Here is a 22,410-nt window from a genome sequence, read left to right as displayed (position 1 = left end):
TCTATGCCAAGATTGTCTTGTCAGATATGTTTTTACTCAATTGTTTGAAAGCAAGCAAAATGAATTACCTTCTCTTTGGTGGTTATTACTGTTATTTATTGGAAATGTTACATTAGAAGGACATAATGTGTTTTAATGTTAATATTCTGCCTAAAATACCTGTACGTTATTGTACCATTATTAACTACAAAACTTGGCAAAAACAAAAAACATACTGAAATATGCCACCTGCATTGCTTTTTTTTTAATGGGTTGTCATTTTTTTTTTTTTTTTTTTTTTACTGTACACCTACATTTGTTTTGAAATTTAAGACCAATAGATTTTATATAAAAGAAAATAATAAAATGAATAGCAGTATGACTGTGCCACATGAGCTGGTGTATATTCAATAAAGGCAGCACATTATACCTCTCAATCTTTACTTACTTTCAGAGTAACACAACGGTTAACATTAAGTGCCTGTACTTGAGCATTCTTGTTAACGATTTTCAGTTAGTTTGCTCATGTCAAATCTCTCTCCAGAGTGTAAGATGTACTGGTACAACAGTCCCGTCCCGTCCCGTCCCGTCCCGTCCCGTCCCCCCCCCCCCCCCCCCTGTCTTCAGTAGGCCAGCTTTTGGGTTAACAGTGCACTGGTGTGATAAGTTGAATGCAGATGAGAGATGTACTGTAGGTAGCAATGAACAGGTCATGTTTGTGTGTTTATAGGAAGTTAAGGAGTTGTTTGCCCTGGCAGAAATTGCCTTTGACCCTTAACCACCTGCTGTATGGTTGGCATCTGCTCAGGTGCTGGGCTTGGCACTCTGGAAGTGGGATTGGCAGGTGCTGCTAGACTTGCAGTCTTGTTTTGCCTTGCCTCCCAGCCAAGGAGACCACACAAGACTTGATTTGAAGACTGTGGTTAAGGGTTGGGTTTGAGAAACTACCTGTCAAAAAAGAAAAAAAACAACTCTGTAATCCATTACTGACAAAATATGCTGTAATGCTACATATTAAACCAACTTTTTATAGCAAGATGTTGAAACTATCCTCAGTCACTTAAATCGTGTTTGATAAATTATAGTACACTGGTAGATTCTATACGATACGATCAGATAATTCTAGTTTATGGAGATTGGCATAATTTTGAACTACAACTTAACATATGTTTCAAATCAGGTGTCCACTTGTATTAAAAAGGTAATGGATTTAGTATTTAATGAATGCTTGATTTTATACATTAACAGTACAGTCAGCACTCGGATATCCATTATTGCATTTTACCATCCTTGTGTTAAGAATAAAATCAATCCCCCTTTTATATATATATGTATATGTAACAATTTAATGCACTTACCTGTCACACACGATTTCCGACTCAAGATGTGAGTACTGGTGGGGGGTTGTTTAAATGGTCATGAAAATCTGACTATTGAATCATACTTTACATACAGTCACAGAACTTTGCAACACTACACATGCACCAATCAACTAATACATGTCAGAAATAACTACTTACAATGATACAATGTCTGATCGCCATTTAATAATAAAAATAGAAAGTAAATATATTTTTTCCTGATATTTTTCTGACAATATTCAGACATCTTGCAAACAAATAATTCTACAAATCCTACTGTAATGCTATTAAAACAGCATGTTATTCATTTTAATTTGATTAAAACTAGAAAATGTTCTGAAAATGACTGCACAGCAAGCATTCAAGTTAACTAATGAAAGCACGTCAATTAGTGATCGCTTTATTTATGTTGTATAAGCATCTTATTAAGCGCCTGATTAAAAGTGTAGCACGGTGTCTAAATATGCATTTTCTAACTCCATTATGTTTAAATGTAAATGAAAAGTTTCTAAATTAAATACATAGCATGACAGTAAGCAGAGGGAAAATAAACTTAAGTCCATATCCAACGTGCCAGCTTTGAGAGACGTGCCATAGGTACATTTCTTACTGTTGCCAAAGAGGTTTTTTTAAGCCCAACTAAAAGATCTGTGAGAGGCTCAGTTTCTTCTGCCAATTTCCTGTGCCTGAACACTTACTGGTGGCCGCATTGCTATGTTTTCTTAAAAATACTTAGATTATCATATGAAAAATAAAGAAAATATAGACATATGCACTTTAAGTTTTTCATGTACAGTATTTCTTAATAAAGCCAAACTGTTTCTCATTTGAAAACATATAGCAGCCCCTCTCAACTTCCCAAGCCTTTATATAATAAACTGGAGACAAAAGTCTGGTGTTTTACAAGATTAAAAAAAATGCTCTGACGCCAGGTTAAACGTAATAGGTTAATCAATCATATAACTTAATACAATACCTAAGCTAAAGTACATTGCTAATGTATTTAAATTAAATGAATACAAAAACTACTTTCACTTTCATGTTCCAATCACATGCTGCACAATTGCCAGCTAAATCTAGCGAAATTAAAGCGATTTCCAGTACTATTTATCCTAAAACTATATGTAAAACTAATATTCCAGAATAGGTTGTGAAGGTGTTATTTTGCTCCACTGAATTAACTATAAAGCAGAGGATGTTAAAACTTAAAATTATACACCTTTTCATGTGTGTATTTCAGGCAGAAACAGTACAAAAGTAGACATCGCTTGTTTTTTTTTTTTTTTTTTTTTTATCCCTGCCATTGTAGTTTCTTCGCAATAAACAAAGTGGCAAATTACACATTTTCCTTTTTTTTTTTTTTAAAGCTGTGCACACAAGTGAAAACTGTCAAATTTAACTTACTCTTCAAGAAATAAATTTGGAAAAGGGGGCGTTGCACAAAGAAAAAAAAAACACCATTTTGGTTTTTGTTTATTACTCTCCTCATAACAGAAAACAGGATCACAACAAAACAAAATGTTGATCACTATATGTAACATTTACCTTGCTAGTTTGGCCAGTGTCTGGAAAGTGTGAAGCATTTTCGAGTGATTACCTGCATCTGTACCCCCCGATTCTGAATCACTTGGCAAATCTGAAGCATCACTTTGTTGATGTTGTGTTAATACCACACATCACTTGCCATTTTAGACACAGACGTGGATTTCTGCCTTACAACCTACAGATTTGAGCACTTTAGTTAAGCCATAGTTAAGCAATTACCAGTGGTTATAAATAGTTTTGAATTATTATGATTTAAACCAAGCACAGGGATGCATATTCCTGTGGTCACGAATGTAGCAAAGATTCACGCATGTACATATGTTTGTCTCTCTTTAGGGTCTACGATCAAGGATACATCTTATTTAATTGGGATGAACTTTGGTTAGGACATTAAGTTATAAGACTTAGACCAAACAAGTTTTAGGAACATAACTTTGTAAAGCCTGTCCTGATTTTGGTACCCCAGATCCATAAATTGGATAACTTTCATGTCCTGCTGCTTGCAATGTTTGTACTAATTAAATATAGGGCAGTTGCATCACCGTGTGTTAGTGAGACCACATGAATTAATTTAATGAATTTAAATCCAGATAGTTTTCACTTTGACCAAGTCTCTGCATGCAAGATCACTACAGTTTGTTTGCATCAATGTGGCTTCAAGTTCTTAAAAGTGGCTAGCATTAATATTTTTGTAAATGTTATATATTTTGTCTGCATTGAGAAAGTCAAAGCTGTATATTTCAAGAAACAGAACAGAACCTTAACCTTAATCAGACTAAGCTATTTTTAAGTTATTACTGGGACAGACCAGACCCATTGACTTTGTGCCTGTTTTCTGAAGCCTATACAGACAGATGCTAGATATAAATATAGGAACTCGTATATATAGCATACTTACTTTTTATATCTTGCCAACTATTTCATTTTTATAAAACGTCTAAAGAGAGTACCAGAATCTAGGTCATGGTGATCTACATCTTCATATTGAGTGAAAAAAGACTATTGTAGGAAGTGGTTTGCCTTGGTGCAGTAACATTTCTTAAGACGTTGAACATGATAAACATCTTTGTAGAACACACCATATGAGAGAAGCTTATTTTATTTTTATTTTTTTACATATCCTACTCTTGGGGATATGCATGTTTCTTAAGATCTTTTTCCACCAAGCATGTCGCGTCAAAGCGTCAGTCCGGCGTATTTTGACGTTCTCTAGTTGCTTTCACACCAAAAGTGTCAATCAACCTTAAGCGCTGTAACTGAACACAACATTTCCTTAACCCTTTGCGCGGTCCATTTACTCAGCGCCTGTCAGGCGCATCAGGTCCAATTTATTTTCACACAAGCTGTTTATTTTACACACGCTGGGTTAAAATTGATTTTATTCATAGTAAAACCAGTTTTAAAAGGCACTGCATATCAACAGGACACTCAGTACTGCATCTCCAGCCCTGCCCCACCCCTTGTTCGCAGTATTTATCACATATCTCTTCATAGTAGTGCATACTGATAAATCCTCTCCTGATCACCAAACTCCTCAATAATGCTATCCAAGTCATTATTTTATTACTATAACATCTCAAAAAACTTGGCAAATGTCTGTGATATTCTTTGAGCACTGGATGTGGAAGCAGCTATCTTGTTTGTTTATGTCCGTGTTATGTCTGTGGTGAAGGGACTATGCGTATTGCTCAGAACTGCCTCATTTTTTTTTTTTTTTTCGGCTTCTATCGGCCTCACCCGGCCATTGAAAGCTTTTCTCTGCTTTTTCCGGAGAAAAAACGACTAGGGACCTGTGCTTGATGTTTTTTTGATGATGTCGGACAGGAAAGGCAAAATTGTAATGTTGGACCTGATCCGACATAGGACCGGAAAGGGTTAAAGTACATAATTACATGAGTATCTTTTTCATACTATTTTATAACTAATTAATAAAGTTCTATGTATAGACATCCTGGAAGTGATGAGTCGTTTCTTAACTAATACTGATGTAACTATCACTATTTAATCATATCCTGATGTAACTATCACTATTATCTGCTGTATTATTGAATTGTGGTTTGTCACACTTGAACAAAAGTTATTGTATTTCTTGCTCTTATTGTATTACTTGTATTGTAACACTTGAAATGTATTTGCTTACGATTGTAAGTCGCCCTGGATAAGGGCGTCTGCTAAGAAATAAATAATAATAATAATAATACTGTTATGATACAGTGTCAACATCAGATGTTCAAACAGAACCAATTTCATGCCAGGCTTACATACAGTTTTTGTATTAGTGAAGTTCTACTCCAGATGGACGGGTATTTCTACTTAGTCAGGTTTGTTTAGATCCCAGGTTGATGAGGAAGGTTAAATGTAAGTGACATTAAGCAGCATATAAACACTTAAAGAAGGGTGTGTGTGATTTTGATTGCCCATTACACTGAAGCTACATTTCCAGGATGTTCAAGGGTATCAGTAGCTCAGGAGGTAACACAGTCGGATCAAAGGTCTTCATTCTGCCAGGGGAGGATATTATCCGTCTGACAGCACCACAGCGCTGCGGACATTTATTGAACCTTTTGAAACTAAATAACTAAACAAAGACAAAACCCTACGATAACAAATTGAATTTTCTTATGTGTTTGTGTGTATTTTATACTAAAAAAAAAACCTTGTAGACCTCTATAGTGTTCTACAGTTTTGAAGGAATTAAAGGCTCCACAGCCATTTACAAAGTGAACAATAATAATAATTATTATTATTGTTGTTATATACAGATAATATTTTATATTAGAGTAATAAAGTAAGGAGTTTCAGAAATACCAACAATTTTAAAATAGATATAGTATTGAAAGCAAGAACTAAGAAATGGTTTAGTAATTCGACAGTTTTTATTTTATTTTGGACCACACATGAAAAAACGCTTTTTTGCACAGGGTGAAATAACAGTATTTATTTCTGCTTGATGTCGTCAGTTGTTCTTATTATATATGACTCATTGCTGTATTTAATTAATTTACTGTACATCAATGCATAGTCCAAATAAATACTTTAACTTGCAGGTTAATTATAGTTGTTATATTACTGTTATTCGTTAAGCCACTATGGTACCGCTCTGTTCTTCAGATAACCCGTGAATGCATTTTACAAGCAATGCACACGTTTAAGAAGCCATTATTACTTGCACAAGTAAAGGCAAAAGGACTGTGTATAAACTTATCTCCAGTAGAAAAATATCGAGTCACAAAAATATGTGTCTAGGTCGTGTGAATTGAAATGAAAGTTTCATAATTCTGCACTGTGCTTGTTCTGACTTGCTCATTTGCATTTAGATAACAAAAACAAGATCTAAAGAGTCTTTTGAGAGTTATGCTTTATCCTAATTGGAAAGCAGATTTTCAATTTGCATTTTTTTTTTTTTTTAAATGTACATGGAGGGAATATCAAATATATCATACTGGGTGGTTACAATACAGTGCAAAGTGTATTCAATCCACAACTTTTAGCAGTGATTACTGGGTTCATGCAATTAGTTATATGCTCATATCACCAGGTATTAATCATGGGTCCATTGACCTGATTGGTGGGAAACACAGCACTTTATAAGATCCAAATAATTTAACTAACCAAACTCTAATCAGATGTTTTTAAAAAGCACACCCTGGGCATCCTAATCACAATAAAATGTACATCTTTAGCATATTATCCTCTTCGGGGCCACAGCAGACCCAGACAGAAAGGGGAAAACGAGAATCCAAAAAAACTAGCTGGTAGAGAGGGTGTCTATTAAGAGATATGAATGACTATCAAGTGCCTATGCTTGATGTGTTGAGTGAATGTAGTAGAAAATGTGAGGTTAAATGGTACTTCTAACTAGGTCTCTGATATAATTGACTATTCTGTTCACTGCATTATTTCTTTGATCCCAAAGAAAATGAAAATCCACACCTTTAGATTATGGGGAAAAATAGATGAAAAGAGGTTCTTTTCTGCTGTGATCAAAAGGATATGTGTCATATAAGCGTAAGCTTGAAAAAGTAGACAAAGCTTACTTTATATAAAATAATGACCAAAATCATGTTTTTTAGATGTCCTGGGGAAAATGAACAGAATAAAGGTGAATGGCTTTTTAACCCTGTAATAACCAATTGCTTAACGTGCAACACAGTACTTAGTCACCCTCTTTTGAGCATTGTGTTTACAGTACGACTTTAAAAGTCAACATTTTCATATTCAAGACTTTGTTTTTGCCAACTAATGTCTGGTACAAGAAACTGAGAAACTAAAAAGACTAGTTACGTAAATACATTAATTAAATATTACAGGGTTAACCTAGGGTCCGTTTTCTATTAAATGAAATCGAAGTGCATTGTAATATATAAAGTGCATATACAGAGAGAGAGGGTGATAAAGCTGTATATGTATACAGTACTTTACTAGCAACCTGAAACTGAGCCCACGAGGTTGGCTGTTTTTGTAAGCGTGCATATGTTTTGAATTTAGCTGACAAGTCAACTGGTATGGAATTAAGCTTGATTTACAGGAACGTGCTCCTTACAGCAGAGCCTCTATTCAGGAAACATTACTTTTTTTTCTCTTTGCAAAAATGATACTTGCATTTTCTGGAGAGTTTTATTCCAGCATTACCTCCATTTGATTTATTTCTACACGTCTTGGAATTTTTATACCAATTCTCGAGATCAGGTTTGTCCATCTGCATTCCTTGTCATTAAATGTATAATTTGTGTATGTGTTAAGATAAATAGAAAGATACTTATAAATGTAGAAGGGAAGTTTAATTGCTATTATACATCTGGACTAGAGGGTGCTCTGTTTCTCTAACTTCCAAAGATAGCTTCTCGTGTGAGGGTTTTATTGCTTTTGAACTGCCTGATATGTTTTTGTTTTTTTTTCCTAATAAAACCGCATAACCTGTTAGACAAAACATTTACAAAGATTCCATTTATAGTTGTCAGTTTGACTTATAGAGCAATCTAATGTTAAATCATTTTAAGACCTTATTTTATTTTCACGGTATAGAAACAGCAACTTAGTTGTAGGAGCAGTTAAAATATTGTTATTGCTAGTTTCATAGTTAAATAGTTATAATCCTCTCTTAAATTAGCTTATGCGCTTGCACGCATTAAAATAGGGCACCTTTCTACTATATACTAAAATGTACATTCCATCAATTTTAGCCATGAGTTTACTATAATCGACCTTTCTTTTATTGGTCACTTGGTATCAGAAAGGCAGGTCCCTGAACCAAGCTTTGTTCTGTTATTGTAAGCTATTGCCAGAGTAGCCTTCCACATTATAAATTAATAAGTAAATAAAATCATACACATTTTTATAAACATTTTAAAATAATTTTTTCAGTCGGTGTATGAGGTCTTGGTATAAGGAACTGTCATCTACTGTATAGTGGTAGATGAGTAAAGGATGTTTTGAATCAGCTGCAATGAGTTTTAGGAATGACTGCTCCATCATCAGCAGCAGCATTGCACTTCCAGATGTATAGTAATGTTGACTTTCAATTTGTATATCTAGCAGTTCACAAAACTTGATATGCAGGTGTGTACATGCTTTCATGCTTGTGAGTTTGCATGAATTGTTTCCTCTCATGCATACATGTCTTTACATTTGTATTATTTTCTACCTCACTGAGTGCATGAATTTGCATGTGTATGTCTGTGTGTTTCGAATTCCATATGTAAGGCAGGCAAACAACCTTTGCTGTAATTACCCCCTCCCCCTGCATTTGTGGCTGACAACTGTAATTCCGTTCAAGAAAATCAGGAAGCAAAACCATTACAGCTGCTTGAAAAGAAGAACCAAAACAAAAATGTGAGGATCCATTAAGTTTTACAACTAGGCTTTTAAATGGTTTGAAAAGAGTCTGACTGGTTAAAGATGTAGATGTATTATTTCAATCAGCTGAACCCTGTCTGTACTGAGCAGCTCTCTAATTTATAATTCAGCTCAAGTCAGTCAGCAACTGTCTGCCCTCAAACTTTAAAAAAAAAGTCCCGGCCTACTTTTCAGACATAAGAGCAGCTTTGACGTAGCCCACAGAACTACTAAAGGCACCTCTAAAAAAAAAAATGAATCCAAGCTAATATTTGAGTAGAAACAATCTATTAATTGCCAATCTGATTGTTCTTCCATTTGTGTAACTACCAGAAAATGTGCTTGTAAACTAACCTCTGGCTAGACTTTCTGTTGTGTTTACAGGGGATGGACAAAAATAGAAACCAAACTGTCTTGTTATTTCCGCATCCCGGTGTTGCAAGTCTGTTTTGGTCGTGATGTGCAAGACCACAGATATGAAAGATATGAACTTTTTGATAAAGGGTTTGTCTGGTTGTCTGGTTATTTTGGTAATCAGTAAAAATGAATGATTGTTACTGATTATTCACAAGGAACAGTTGACTCTGGATCGTCCTGGAGACTGTGTTGCTGATTTTTTCCCTGGTTGTTCCTGAAGGAATTATAAATTTGAGGCTTGCATTGAGGAATAGTCATGTTTCCCTACAGAATCATTTAAAACTTGCAGGCTTGCCACGTCAAGCAAATGCAGCCCTGGTAGCCCTACACCATATTGACAGTGTTATGGATGGTGTGTGTATATATATATATATATATATATATATATATATATATATATATATATATATATAGCTATCCAACTCCTCTGTATATGTCATATTTTCTGTAGACATGTGTGTCTTTATCACTGTCTCTTCATCTATATGTGTTCACCTATGTACAGACGTGCTCAAATTTGTTGGTACCCTTACAGCTCATTGAAATAATGCTTCATTCCTCCTGAAAAGTGATGAAATTAAAAGCTATTTTATCATGTATACTTGCATGCCTTTGGTATGTCATAGAATAAAGCAAAGAAGCTGTGAAAAGAGATGAATTATTGCTTATTCTACAAAGATATTCTAAAATGGCCTGGACACATTTGTTGGTACCCCTTAGAAAAGATAATAAATAATTGGATTCTAGCGATATTTCAAACTAATTAGTTTCTTTAATTAGTATCACACATGTCTCCAATCTTGTAATCAGTCATTCAGCCTATTTAAATGGAGAAAAGTAGTCACTGTGCTGTTTGGTACCATTGTGTGCACCACACTGAACATGGACCAGAGAAAGCAAAGGAGAGAGTTGTCTGAGGAGATCAGAAAGAAAATAATAGACAAGCATGGTAAAGGTAAAGGCTACAAGACCATCTCCAAGCAGCTTGATGTTCCTGTGACAACAGTTGCAAATATTATTAAGAAGTTTAAGGTCCATGGAACTGTAGCCAACCTCCCTGGGCGCGGCCGCAAGAGGAAAATCGACCCCAGATTGAACAGAAGGATAGGTCGAATGGTAGAAAAAGAACCAAGGATAACTGCCAAAGAGATACAAGCTGAACTCCAAGGTGAAGGTACGTCAGTTTCTGATCGCACCATCCGTCGCTTTTTGAGCGAAAGTGGGCTCCATGGAAGAAGACCCAGGAGGACTCCACTTTTGAAAGAAAAACATAAAAAAGCCAGACTGGAATTTGCTAAAATGACAAGCCACAATCCTTCTGGGAGAATGTCCTTTGGACAGATGAGTCAAAACTGGAGCTTTTTGGGAAGTCACATCAGCTCTATGTTCACAGATGAAAAAATGAAGCTTTCAAAGAAAAGAACACCATACCTACAGTGAAACATGGAGGAGGCTCGGCACAGGGTGCCTTGAATCTGTGCAGGGCACAATGAAATCTCAAGACTATCAAGGCATTCTGGAGCGAAACGTACTGCCCAGTGTCAGAAAGCTCTGTCTCAGTCACAGGTCATGGGTCCTCCAACAGGATAATGACCCAAAACACACAGCTAAAAGCACCCAAGAATGGATAAGAACAAAACATTGGACTATTCTGAAGTGGCCTTCTATGAGTCCTGATCTGAATCCTATCGAACATCTATGGAAAGAGCTGAAACTTGCAGTCTGGAGAAGGCACCCATCAAACCTGAGACAGCTGGAGCAGTTTGCTCAGGAAGAGTGGGCCAAACTACCTGTTAACAGGTGCAGAAGTCTCATTGAGAGCTACAGAAAACGTTTGATTGCAGTGATTGCATCTAAAGGTTGTGCAACAAAATATTAGGTTAGTGGTCCCATCATTTTTGTCCATGCCATTTTCATTTGTTTTCTTATTTACAATATTATGTTGAATAAAAAATCAAAAGCAAAGTCTGATTTCTATTAAATATGGAATAAACAATGGCGTATGCCAATTACTTTTGTCAGTTTCAAGTTATTTCAGAGAAAATCGTGCATTCTTCGTTTTTTGTGGAGGGGTACCAACAAATTTGAGCACGTCTGTATCTGTCTGTTAATGTAGCAGAGTTGCTACTTTTTTCAGTAATTTTAGATCCAGACAATAGATTAGATTAACACGTTGGTAAACCTCATTGCTCTATTCTAGACAGTTTTAATTTTGTTTTGGGGTATTTTGCAAATATGTGAACCTTGTATATCACAGTTCACAGATATATTACTGGTACATGCCACTTTGTGTTAATTATGACTGGTCTCTGTGTATAATATATGACATATCACTAAAAGTTAAGTATACCATATAACATGCCACTATGTGTTACATTTTAGGATGTAGAATTAAATCTGGTGATTTCTGGGGCCATCTTCTCCTTATATTGTTCTTTTGAAGGGGTAATTATATCACTGCATATTCTTTTGAGTTATCCTTTTTCCTTCTGGAATCAAAGATATAACATGCAAGATGGGCTGAATGGCCTCCTCTCATTTGTAAACTTTCTTATAATATACATTCACCTAGACTCTCAAAGTACTTTACTCCAAATCATCATAAGCACAAATTAAAGTTAACAAACAAGAAGTAAACAACTCAAACATTTAATACTGGGATGTGTCGGTAGTGTTATGCTGTTTTCTTTTAGTATTGTATTGGGTGTATTTCCTCAAAGAAAATGATTGTGCTAATGACAATTTGAAGTAAATAGCTTTTAGAATCTAGCCCATGTTTGTGTCATATGTATCAAACAGGGACTGATACCTGACTAGTTTACAGCAGGTAACAGAAAAATGTGTTGGAGAATGCTGAACAATTATTGCACTTATTTATTTATTTTTTTAAAGAAAATCTATTTTCTATGCTAGTAGTGCATGCTATTCAGTAGAGTTTAAGCCATTTTGTATTGTGCTGCTGTTGTTTTTTTGCCTGTCTTCTCCCCCCTTTTGTGTCTGCTCTGTGCTTCTGCCTCTGCATCGCTCTTACTCCACATCCCATTCAGAACCTCATCCTCTCACACTTAGACACGTTCATCTCAGCCAAGAGAAGTTAACCGTGGTCCTTCCAGGCAGTGGGAAAAAGCCAAGCGACAGGTTAGTCAGAAACTGAAGGAGGGTGGAGGAAGAGGACATGGAGGAGGAGGAGGGGTGGTGGTGGTGAGCTGTACATTACAGACTGGTCTAAAACACTTGTTCTCAACACTTATAACTAGGCTTGCTCCTTTTCGATTTTTAATCGGTAAAGCTCATTAAAAGTCGAATTCCCCAAAAATATGAGTTAGACTGAAATAAAGATACATAGTTTTTATACTTGCTGTCTGTTCTGTCTCTGTTCCGCTCTGAATGGCTAGATATCGCTGTAAGTCATCTCAGTGGTCCCTTAGTAGGCTACTGTAGTTTCGCTGTCAGTCATTTCATCCTGTTCTGACAGATCTCATTGGCTGAAGCAGCGCTAGAATGCTGTCATTTGTTTAAATGACTGCCAATCATCAAGACCACACCGACTGCGGTCTTTCATTTGCCAGCTACAGCGCCTGTCATTCTAAGCACCTACTTTGAAATTAGCGGGTTAAGGTGTAGGTAAGATTTTGCTATAGGTATACGGTGACAGTTACTAGTTTATTTGAAAATGTGGCGCAAGAGAAAAACACTTAATGAATATTGTGCACAATAACTAATATTCTGCTTATTTTTAAGCAGAATATTTGATATAAAAGCCATAAGTACTGTGTTTGTTTGGGGGTGGGTGAAAGAAATGCAGATTTGAAATGATTCGTTAAACAAAAACCTGCAGTTTATGGCAACCGGGAAACTACGTTGAGAAACTCTGGTCTAATACAAGCTGGTCTAATACAGGTTCTTAGCAATGTGTCTATTGTGTTAAATGCTTTGCACTGATCATCAAGTCTAACTTTTTACTGATGAAAGGGCTGATTGCAGGCACTGGACCCATAGTTCTGGACTGACAAACAGAGCTGACCAGTATGGGAGCATTGGATACTTGCTGCAATGCTCTGGGGGGCACTTATTTTTAAGTGGTCATTAACAGCTATGTGACCAGTATAATTTAGTTTTTGCAGTGTTACATGTCCACTCCTGTTCTACCCTCCAACAAGTGCATTGACAGAGTTACAAGTAGCAGGCCGTGTCAGACCTGGAGTATTTACATTACTACAGAATTGCTATTTTTAAAGGAGCCAGCTCCATCAATGCACCTCATTCCTGTCCTGATTCATTTCATTCCATTGGGGTCCACCTCGAACCTCCTTCCCTATCATTTAGTACCTCCAGCTGACAAGTTTCTTTACTCTTACATGAACAGCTTTTCCACAACAGTGTTGCAATGAGGCCAACTGACTTTCTAATCACATTGTATGGTCTATTGGTTATATGGTTATTTTATGAACACTTGAAATTCAGTTTAATGCATTACTGGAACAAGACTTCTGATGTGCAACACTGAGGCCTGTCTCATTCCCAGAAAGCTGAGTATCTGAGCGTATTTGAATGACAAACAGATTGAATTCCCTGTTAGTCCATTTTAAGATTAACGATTAAAATATATGACCAACAGTTACTCTTTGCTGAAACAAAGTGCAGTACTGTGTAACACACATTAATATTTTGACCATAGTAATATTTGAATGCAGCATAATACAGTATTAAATCATTTTAGGTTGTAATACAAAATTACTCAATTCAAAATGTGCATTCGCTCCGCAATACATTTTTCTTTTTCAGGTTTTATCTTTAGCAGGTCGCTTACCGGTCTCTATTATTGAAAATGCTTACATTGCACCAGACTGGTATGCATATCTTCATTGGGGGTTCCAAAGATAAGGAAGTCAAATGGCTTTGAATAAGTAGACATCTGAAACTGTCTGAGATTGACAGCAATTAAGATAACTCTGACCGCAAGACCTCTGTGACTAAATGTCTTACCTAATGTATTGTTCTTGTTCTTTTTAATTGACTTTGTATAATTCAGTTTCAGTCATCACATCAATGGAACTTTTTAAAACTCAAAAGTTTAAAGCAACCTAGTGGCCTCGGTCAAGCTCTAGTGTATGCAAGACAAACTACCACATGTGTGTCCTATTTCTTACTGATGTATTTATATCAGCCACTAGAGGCAGCGTGTAGCAGGGGATTAGGTTCCTGGGTAAACCAAATGTACATCAGAGAGCTCTATTGAAACCATAGGGTTGCTTTTTACTTTTAAAAAGTCGCCATAGTTTGAAAGCACGCAGACTTAGTATCATGTTTGATTTAATTCAAAATCAAAGTGAACCTAAACAAGAAAATGAATGCTGTGCATTAGTTAGGATACATTTCATACCCTTACCAAGTTGCTTTTTAAAGCATCAGATTGCTGCCTGAGAGAGGCAACTTGTTTTTTTACACAATTTAATAGAATATTAAACAGATATATTGACGAGATATACAGCTTTGAGTAATTGCCTGACGTGGTTTGAAGCCACTGTACATTTCCCTATTGAAAGAAAACTACATGAGAATACCCAGTCTCAAGAGGTTAAAAATCAGTTGGTCCCAAAAAAGATCGAAGAGGTAAATAGAAGAGGGCAATACTTGTACTGTTGCTTTCTGTAGACAATTTGTATTGCTTTACTTTAGCAGATAAGACTTTTTTAAATTAATCCATACCTTCACACCTTACAAATGTAAAAAATATAAATCAAATGTAAAAATATAAAATCACATGTTTTATCAAAACAGTTGTCGACTTGACTTGGGTGCACGTAAGCTAAATTATTTAACTTAGTCAGATGCACCTGTGGTTCTCACTATTTCTTTTGAAGGTACTGTACTGTATTTTGAGTTGAAGTACCATAGGGCCAGTACATTTAATCTTTCTGGCAGTGTCAATATAGTTGTGTAATTGGGATTATTAAACATTAGCAGAAGCTAAAGTACACCTAAACTGTCCTCCACATCTCATTGCAGACACTATTGATATTCACTTAACTGTTGTCGGAACATGTAAATATCTGTCTCTGTCTCATTTGGTTTAAGCCTGGTTTAAGATAAGTGCCTGAAAGCAGTTTCTTGTTTTTTTGTAAAGGTTAACATTAAAGGCTTCTGACTGACTTTATTGGGAAAACATTCTTAAGGGCCATGACGCCATGGTTAGGCCAGTCGATAAGGTACCATCTGCATGAAAGATGTTCCCCGGGATTGATGGGAAGGGTCAGAGGTCACTAACATGCATGAAGTTGTTGAATACCTTGCTCAGACATTTAGGATGTCTTATTCTAGGCTTGTCAGTCTAAAATCCAAACTTGTAAAAGTGCGTAACTTTAAAGCGGTGAAAATTCCTTTTGGTTTTTATAGTAGCCCCGTGGACGGTACACCGACTGATCAACTGGTACAGCAAGTGCTTTCTTCTGAAGCAGAAATCAAGAGCAGCTGGTCAGCAACTTCACATAGGAAAGTACAGTACCACACATGTGTTTTCAGTGGAACAGCTTAGAAAGGCTTATGATAGGCAGTCTGTCTGACACCAAATGCAACTTTATTTAGGCCTCGATTATATCATTCACTCACAATACATGTTTAATACCAAAGCTGTAATTTGGTTTTCACTGCTTGACTAGTTAATGCACAATTGCTGTCTGTTGCCTTCACAATTGTAACTAGTCTAGAACTCACAGCACAATTTTAAAATAAAAAAGGAGGTGGGGCAGAAGGACAGAGTGGGGTGTGTACACTTTCAGAGGGAGCTCATTTCATATACAGTATCTTAAATACCATCACTGACCTGGGAATAACAAGACCCAAGCCCTACTTAAAAACACACAATACAAATTCCTTAATGTATTATTTAGTGGTTTTATATATCTAGAATCGTCCTATCCTATTGTGATGAGAGTAAAGGACATTCTTTACTTCAAATTAGTTTCAGCATCTGGTGGTATATGGAGGTAGTACAAACATGTATGTGATTAGCTTTCTTAGTGCATTTGCATAAAGGGGTGACATTCTAGATTTATTTCATGAAATTGGCAGAAAACTGTCATTTCAAACTCTGACAGTAAGCAAAAAAAAAAAAAACGTTTTAGAAATGCTTAACAGAGCTGTTTATATGAAGGTCCTCTTTTTAGCACAGGCTTACTATATCAGAATTGGGTTAGGGCTTGTCTGATAAGGACAACAGTCACATACAGACTACATTGAGGATGGGTTTTCTACTGTTTTACTTCCCTTTATTGAATAGATTTTTCTGTATCATTTTCAATAGGCATGAACTAGCAATGAATAATAAAATCTAGTTTTCATCAACGATCATTGCAGTTGACATAAATGCCTGCTAGTATACATTATTTCTGATAAAACACTGACATTTGCTTTGCGAGTGAATTGAAAGATTGTCCAGCTTTCAAAGCCAGAACTATTGCTCTTTGTTTGTTATACATTCAGAATACAATTAGGAAGTAGTTTGAGATTTTAGTGAAAAATCCTGCCATACATTATTGCACACTTGTATTTTACACATGATATGTGCCACCATTTACTTGTCCAGGTGATTTCTGTTATCTCTGGTATCAAGAAGGTCACATCTTATAGGGACAAAGGGGTATCATTCAAATTTCACACTGCCTTTGCTGAATGAAACACTTAATTTAGAAAAGCTGGGCCACGAGAACTTGCTACCCGCAGGAGAATGCATGCAGGCCTCTGAGCTTCATCAAGTTTTCCTTTTGAACAGCGCTTCGATAGATGTGCACAGCAACAGAGTGATTGTGCTGCTGGAATAGCTTTTCCCTCTGTTATTGCAACTCAGAAGGACATGCATTGGATAGGCCTGAATTGTTGACCTTGTCTTATAACCAGGTGTTTTTGCGTAAAATTTTAATGCGTGCCAGAAGAATCTATTGAGATTATTATCACTGCTATTTCAAACAATAACGCAACATAAATAATAAAACATGTTCAGTTATTTAAGCAGGCAGTACAGATGATTACTGTTCTGCAGAATGGTCAATAATTATCATAATTTAACTAACTTTTATTATGTTTTGGGTCCCTGTGAGATTTCCTGATTTTAAAGTGGTTGCTGTACTTCATCATCATCATAATAATAATAATAATAATAATAATAATAATAATAATAATAATAATAATTTTTAAAAAGGTCCTTAACTACAGGACTTAAGTGTGTGATACGCTTCTAGACCTTAATGATGCTGATGAGAGTGATTTTGTTTGTTACAGTAACAATAGCAGTGTAATGCCACGCAATTTGGGGTAGAACTGCTTACTTAGTTGTCTTAAATGAGGCTACACTGAAGACATGATTGTGACAAAAGCTCTAAAGCTACATTTTGGCTAATCCTATTTATGAGGTGTTAAGTGTTGACACACATGGAATAAGTGGGTACAGTTCTTGTGAGTTCTACCCATAGTGACCAGTTCATTTTTTTACACTTGAAAAGAAAAGAATCTTGTCTCCATTTTGACACAGGGCTAAAACAAAATACCCTATAGAATGCTCCCCAGGAACTTGCAAACATTAGCCTCTCAGTACTGTAAGAGAGCTGCTATTGCTCTTAGAGGCCTTCTATGAACTGTGGATGCTAGGTTCACTTGTTGTGCTGTTGGTAAATGACACTTTTTAACACTTCTTGTAGGAGACAACAGAGACCTCCAAGTGGAAACAAAGCCCAGCACTCTCAACAGCAGCAGCAGCAGCACCCACCACCACAACAACCACTACAGCAACAGCAACAACAGCTGCAGCACCAAGATTATCCACAGAGCAACACTAAACACAACCGGGAGCACTCCCGGCCATACCAGGGACAGTCGTTGCACCCTTCAGGGAGACAGGGCTCCTCGCACCATGGCTATAGCCAGAACCGCCGCTGGCACCACAACCAGAGGCACCAGCCAGCGCCCGGTGGTGGTGGTAGTGAAAAGGACACCCCCAACAGAAACACCAAAGACACTGAGAATGTGAGGACAGAGGAGCCCCCCTCGGCTGGCCTGTGGACTAAGCCGGAAACCGAGCTGGACAACAGCCAACTAGAGGGGCCTGCCCCGGCAAACTCAGAGGTGAAACGCAAGGACAGCCTTACAGACGGACACAAAGTCAACTTGCTTCAGTCTTCCAAAGAAAGGCTGAGAAGAAGGCTAAAACAAAAGGTATTTCCATTGTTAGGTCTTATTTTATTTAATTTTTTTTTTCAAATAAATAAGTGGTCTCTCCTTGTTATGCTCTCTGCTGACATAGGAAGGGGACCATAAGGTATATTTAATCTCATTGTGGGCTACTGTGAATTAACTATTGTTAAATGTCAGATGAACCATACAGCATTGTACGAAGTGGTTAAAAAAGACAAGGTTATATGTAACAGATGTTTTGAAAAGGATAAGGCAACCCTTTGGATTGTGGCTGTATTTAGTTAATGCAATGACACTTACACGCATCGGCTACAGCCTCCTGGAATCTTCATTCCTGTCACGTGGTACCACCATGATATTGTTCCAAAGCAGGTGTGCAAAGGGGTCAACTGAACTTTTTGCTGTCATGTTAATGTAAACCACATTGATGGAAAAGAGCTAACTTACTGGGTAGAACATGCTTTAGGATGACAAAAAAACAACCTACAATATCCTCCAAAAAAGAAAAAACATTCTGATATCACCAGCTCGCAACCTAACACTTATTTCAGCAGTTGCTCTTTCATACCAGTGGGTATCAACTGAAAATGCTAGAAAACAAAATCTGCTGCTTTCTGTCCTGTTTAGCATGCTTTTTCACCAAACCTTTTTTAATGTTTCTTTCATTCATGCTTTGTCTGCTGAAACTATCACAGGATGAAGTCTTGGTGGAGACCACCAACCCTCAGAAGAACCGCATGGACAAGCTGATTGAGATCCTGAACAGCATGCGGAACAACAGCAGTGGCGTGGACTCCAAGCTCACTACATTCATGGAGGAGGCCCAGAACTCAACCAACTCGGAGGAAATGCTGTCCGAGATCGTCAAGACCATCTACCAAAAGGCTGCCACGGACCGCAGCTTTGCTTCTACCGCCGCCAAACTCTGCGACAAGATGGCCCTGTTCATGGTGGAGGGGACCAAGTTCAGGAGTCTGCTGCTCAACATGCTGCAGGTATTTTAACTGGCCTACTTGTGTTATCTGGGGGAAATTAGTTCAAGATATGCATAAACGCTAAATACAGTGGGAAGCCTCCTTTCCATCTTCTTGTGACCACTTGTGATCCATGAGAAAATATTGTACCAGGTTGTTCCATATTTCCATGACTTCCATATTTAAGCTACATTTTGGCATAACCATTAACCTTTCACCCTATGCACAGCATCTCAACAGACATACTAAAAAATGTTGTTGCATAATAACAGCTGTTGTTCATTCTTTATGTAGCTTGTGCTGATCAACTTTTTATTTTTCAGCATGTTTAACAGGTCAAAAACACCAGTTCTATAACTAGACATAGACAATAAACCAATGAACTTTTTTTTTTTTTTCCCCCAAAGCAACTACTTTCTTCATACAATATTGAACCAGCCGTCCCTGTGGTCTACACCAGCTTCTGAGTTTAATAACTGCTATTCATTTCACATTCCGTTTTATGAAAGCAAACATAACCAGAGAGTGACATTCACTGCTATCACAATAATATGGTATTTTAAAACGAGTCTCTGGTTACAGTAGGTATGCATTTGTATTGAAAAATAAACAGCCTGGGTAAAGGATAGGGAATAAATAAGAGAAGAGCTGACCTCTAAGATAATCTGTCTGGGGACCCTGGATGCCATTGGTGATTACTTTATGATATCTAGTGTTGCTCCTTGGCAGAGCAGATGCTGGTACCTTTTGTAAGCAGTGCGACCTGAATGTCATCTCACATACTGCATGCATGGAAGAGGCTAGAGAGATGTAAACAACCAACACGATTCTTCAAGTCTCTGTGTTTTAAGTAAAGTTTGGCCACCGTGCCTGACTAAATGTCAAGATAGCTGTGTGTGACATTCAAAATGCCATTGGTCTTACATATAGATTGCAATATAATAATGTAAATAATGGCTGGACAGACAGCTGACAGACAGATTACAGTAGATAGATGTATACTGGAATAAAATATATGCATATTGATATCGATAGATAGATTCGTGCTATTTGACTCAGAAAAGGATTGGTTATGATTTTAATAATTTATGGTAGCCTTAGGCTGTGGGGTTTTATCATATCCCATAGGCACCTCCTAAGATATGCTGTTTTATATCATACAGAGCTTACATTTAAGTTTGTGCAGGGTATTCATGTTTGCCTCAAACTGACTGTGCTCTTTCTATTTTTCATTGCTGTACGTGCCACAGCATAGCATTATGGTCCAGGGTTTCTTTGACCAAAAAGAAATGAAAAGTCCACCAATGAGCTCATATTTTTGCTACTCTCTTTTATGTTGCTCTTAAATGCAAATCACTTTTTTTGAATATTTATTTTGCTATTGAATCTCTTATCTAGGCACCAAGAACAGTGCTAGTTTATAGTTAATCCACCACTCATATATAATTAACCATTTCAGATGCTAACTTTTCAGTTTTATGGAAACTTTCCTGCCTTCACTTTTACCTGTTACCTACATGTACTATGCCATATTGCGATATTGAGACTTTTTGGTTTCTGCAAAGACTAAATGCTTATTGGCTTTGTATGTGTCATGTATCCTGTGATTCTCTGAGTGTTACATGGGTATCATACAAGACAAACTGGCATCTTCACACTGTGTGAGACACTGTGTGGGTTTGTTTATAATGCTATTTTCGAAACTATTTTTTTATTTAACTACTTTATTGCTCACTTTGTAATTTTAATATATATGGAGACTGTTAGATAGGTTGATAGTAATAGCTAAAAGAATACAACACTGTATCAGTTTTACAAATAACAAAAACCGAGACAATAAGAAACCTCAAATATTTACCACTTGACAAAGGTTGAATGCTAAACTGCGTATTGTGGTCTTTTTCTTTTCAATAGCTGTAATACGCTGCATGTAACATACAACCGGTCGCAGGTTCACTTCTGTTATAAAATAATGGAGCCTCTAATGTGAACAATTGAGATCAGAAGCATGTCAAACCACTCCATTGCAATGTGTGCTGATATATTTACTGGACACACAATGGTAACAAAACTCTGTACTTGTTTTAATTGATTGTGGTATTTACAGCTATGGCCAAAAGTTTAACATCACCTAGAATTTTTGGAATGAAACTTCATTTTAAAAAATCAACTGTAGGAACATAATTTAGATCTTTCATTTAACATCTTGTAATCGAAGAAGCTGCAAACTGATATTGCAAAAGTCTACTGGAAGCCATAATAGTAATCAGCCTTCTCATTTCCAGCCAGCGGTCGGCTAAATTGCTGTCTACTTTGCCAGATGAGCCGCCTAAAATAGTTATTTCAAAAAGAAAAAAAAAATAGTTTTTATAGTGCTTGTATGTTCCAGTGAATAGTATTCAAAATGTTTATTGTGTTACAGTAAAATAGCGGCAGTTTCCACAATTCATTACGTATGTAAGTCGAGCAAAACATTCCTTCTCTGAGGCATTTCGTTTCTGGGCTTATGTTTCCATGGATACCGTGAATGGACCAATCACTTTCGAGCTTACAAGCGATGTTGGTGATGAAGGCCGAACTGTACAAGCATGTTATACCTGAGTCAGTAACTGTAGAGCAGAGTTATTATGACATTGTATAGCATTTTTTTAAAAACAAACAACCCACGTTTTCTATGTAAGATCGTCTTTTTTACTCGAAGTGTACAAAGTACCATGAGTATATATTATAGCATTGTAAAAATGTCTAATGCATTGACTTAGAAGATTGATCTGATACCTAGCATATACAATTAATTCAGGAAACGATATTCACATTGCGCAATTAATTAATATGACTGTTGATTATTTTAAGTGCTTTGTTTTGCTGATTCAGTCTTTATTAAACAAAAAATATCACTATATGAGCTACAAGATGTACCTTTTGCTGCATAATCAGTTCCTGTAAAACTGTGGTCAACTAATATTATTGATAGTTTAGCCACAAAATGCAGATAAAAAGTACACACATACACACAAACACCCACGTACAAAGATGCTTAAGCACATACTGTGATTATCTATGTTTAAATGGGAACAGGACTTAAGTTCATTATTTTTAGAAGACTATCTAAA

At 36.5% G+C, this 22,410-nt stretch overlaps 1 protein-coding gene across 4 annotated transcripts in view; it reads left to right on the top strand.

The window, feature by feature from the left end:
- LOC117421308 (CBP80/20-dependent translation initiation factor-like) overlaps nt 1-22,410 on the top strand; it is a 148,024-nt gene that overhangs the window by 84,598 nt on the left and 41,016 nt on the right. For 3 of the 4 annotated variants that reach the window (XM_059023769.1, XM_059023767.1, XM_059023773.1), the window contains 3 exons: nt 12,207-12,275; nt 17,831-18,344; nt 19,019-19,318. In XM_059023769.1, coding sequence (XP_058879752.1) covers nt 12,207-12,275; nt 17,831-18,344; nt 19,019-19,318 — 883 coding nt within the window. The remainder of the gene's footprint in view (nt 1-12,206; nt 12,276-17,830; nt 18,345-19,018; nt 19,319-22,410) is intronic. The other variant, XM_059023779.1, reaches the window with a different exon arrangement.

Source organism: Acipenser ruthenus, chromosome 1, assembly GCF_902713425.1.
Source record: "Acipenser ruthenus chromosome 1, fAciRut3.2 maternal haplotype, whole genome shotgun sequence".
Lineage (NCBI taxonomy): Eukaryota > Metazoa > Chordata > Actinopteri > Acipenseriformes > Acipenseridae > Acipenser > Acipenser ruthenus.
This window is presented reverse-complemented; position numbering and strand designations above follow the sequence as displayed.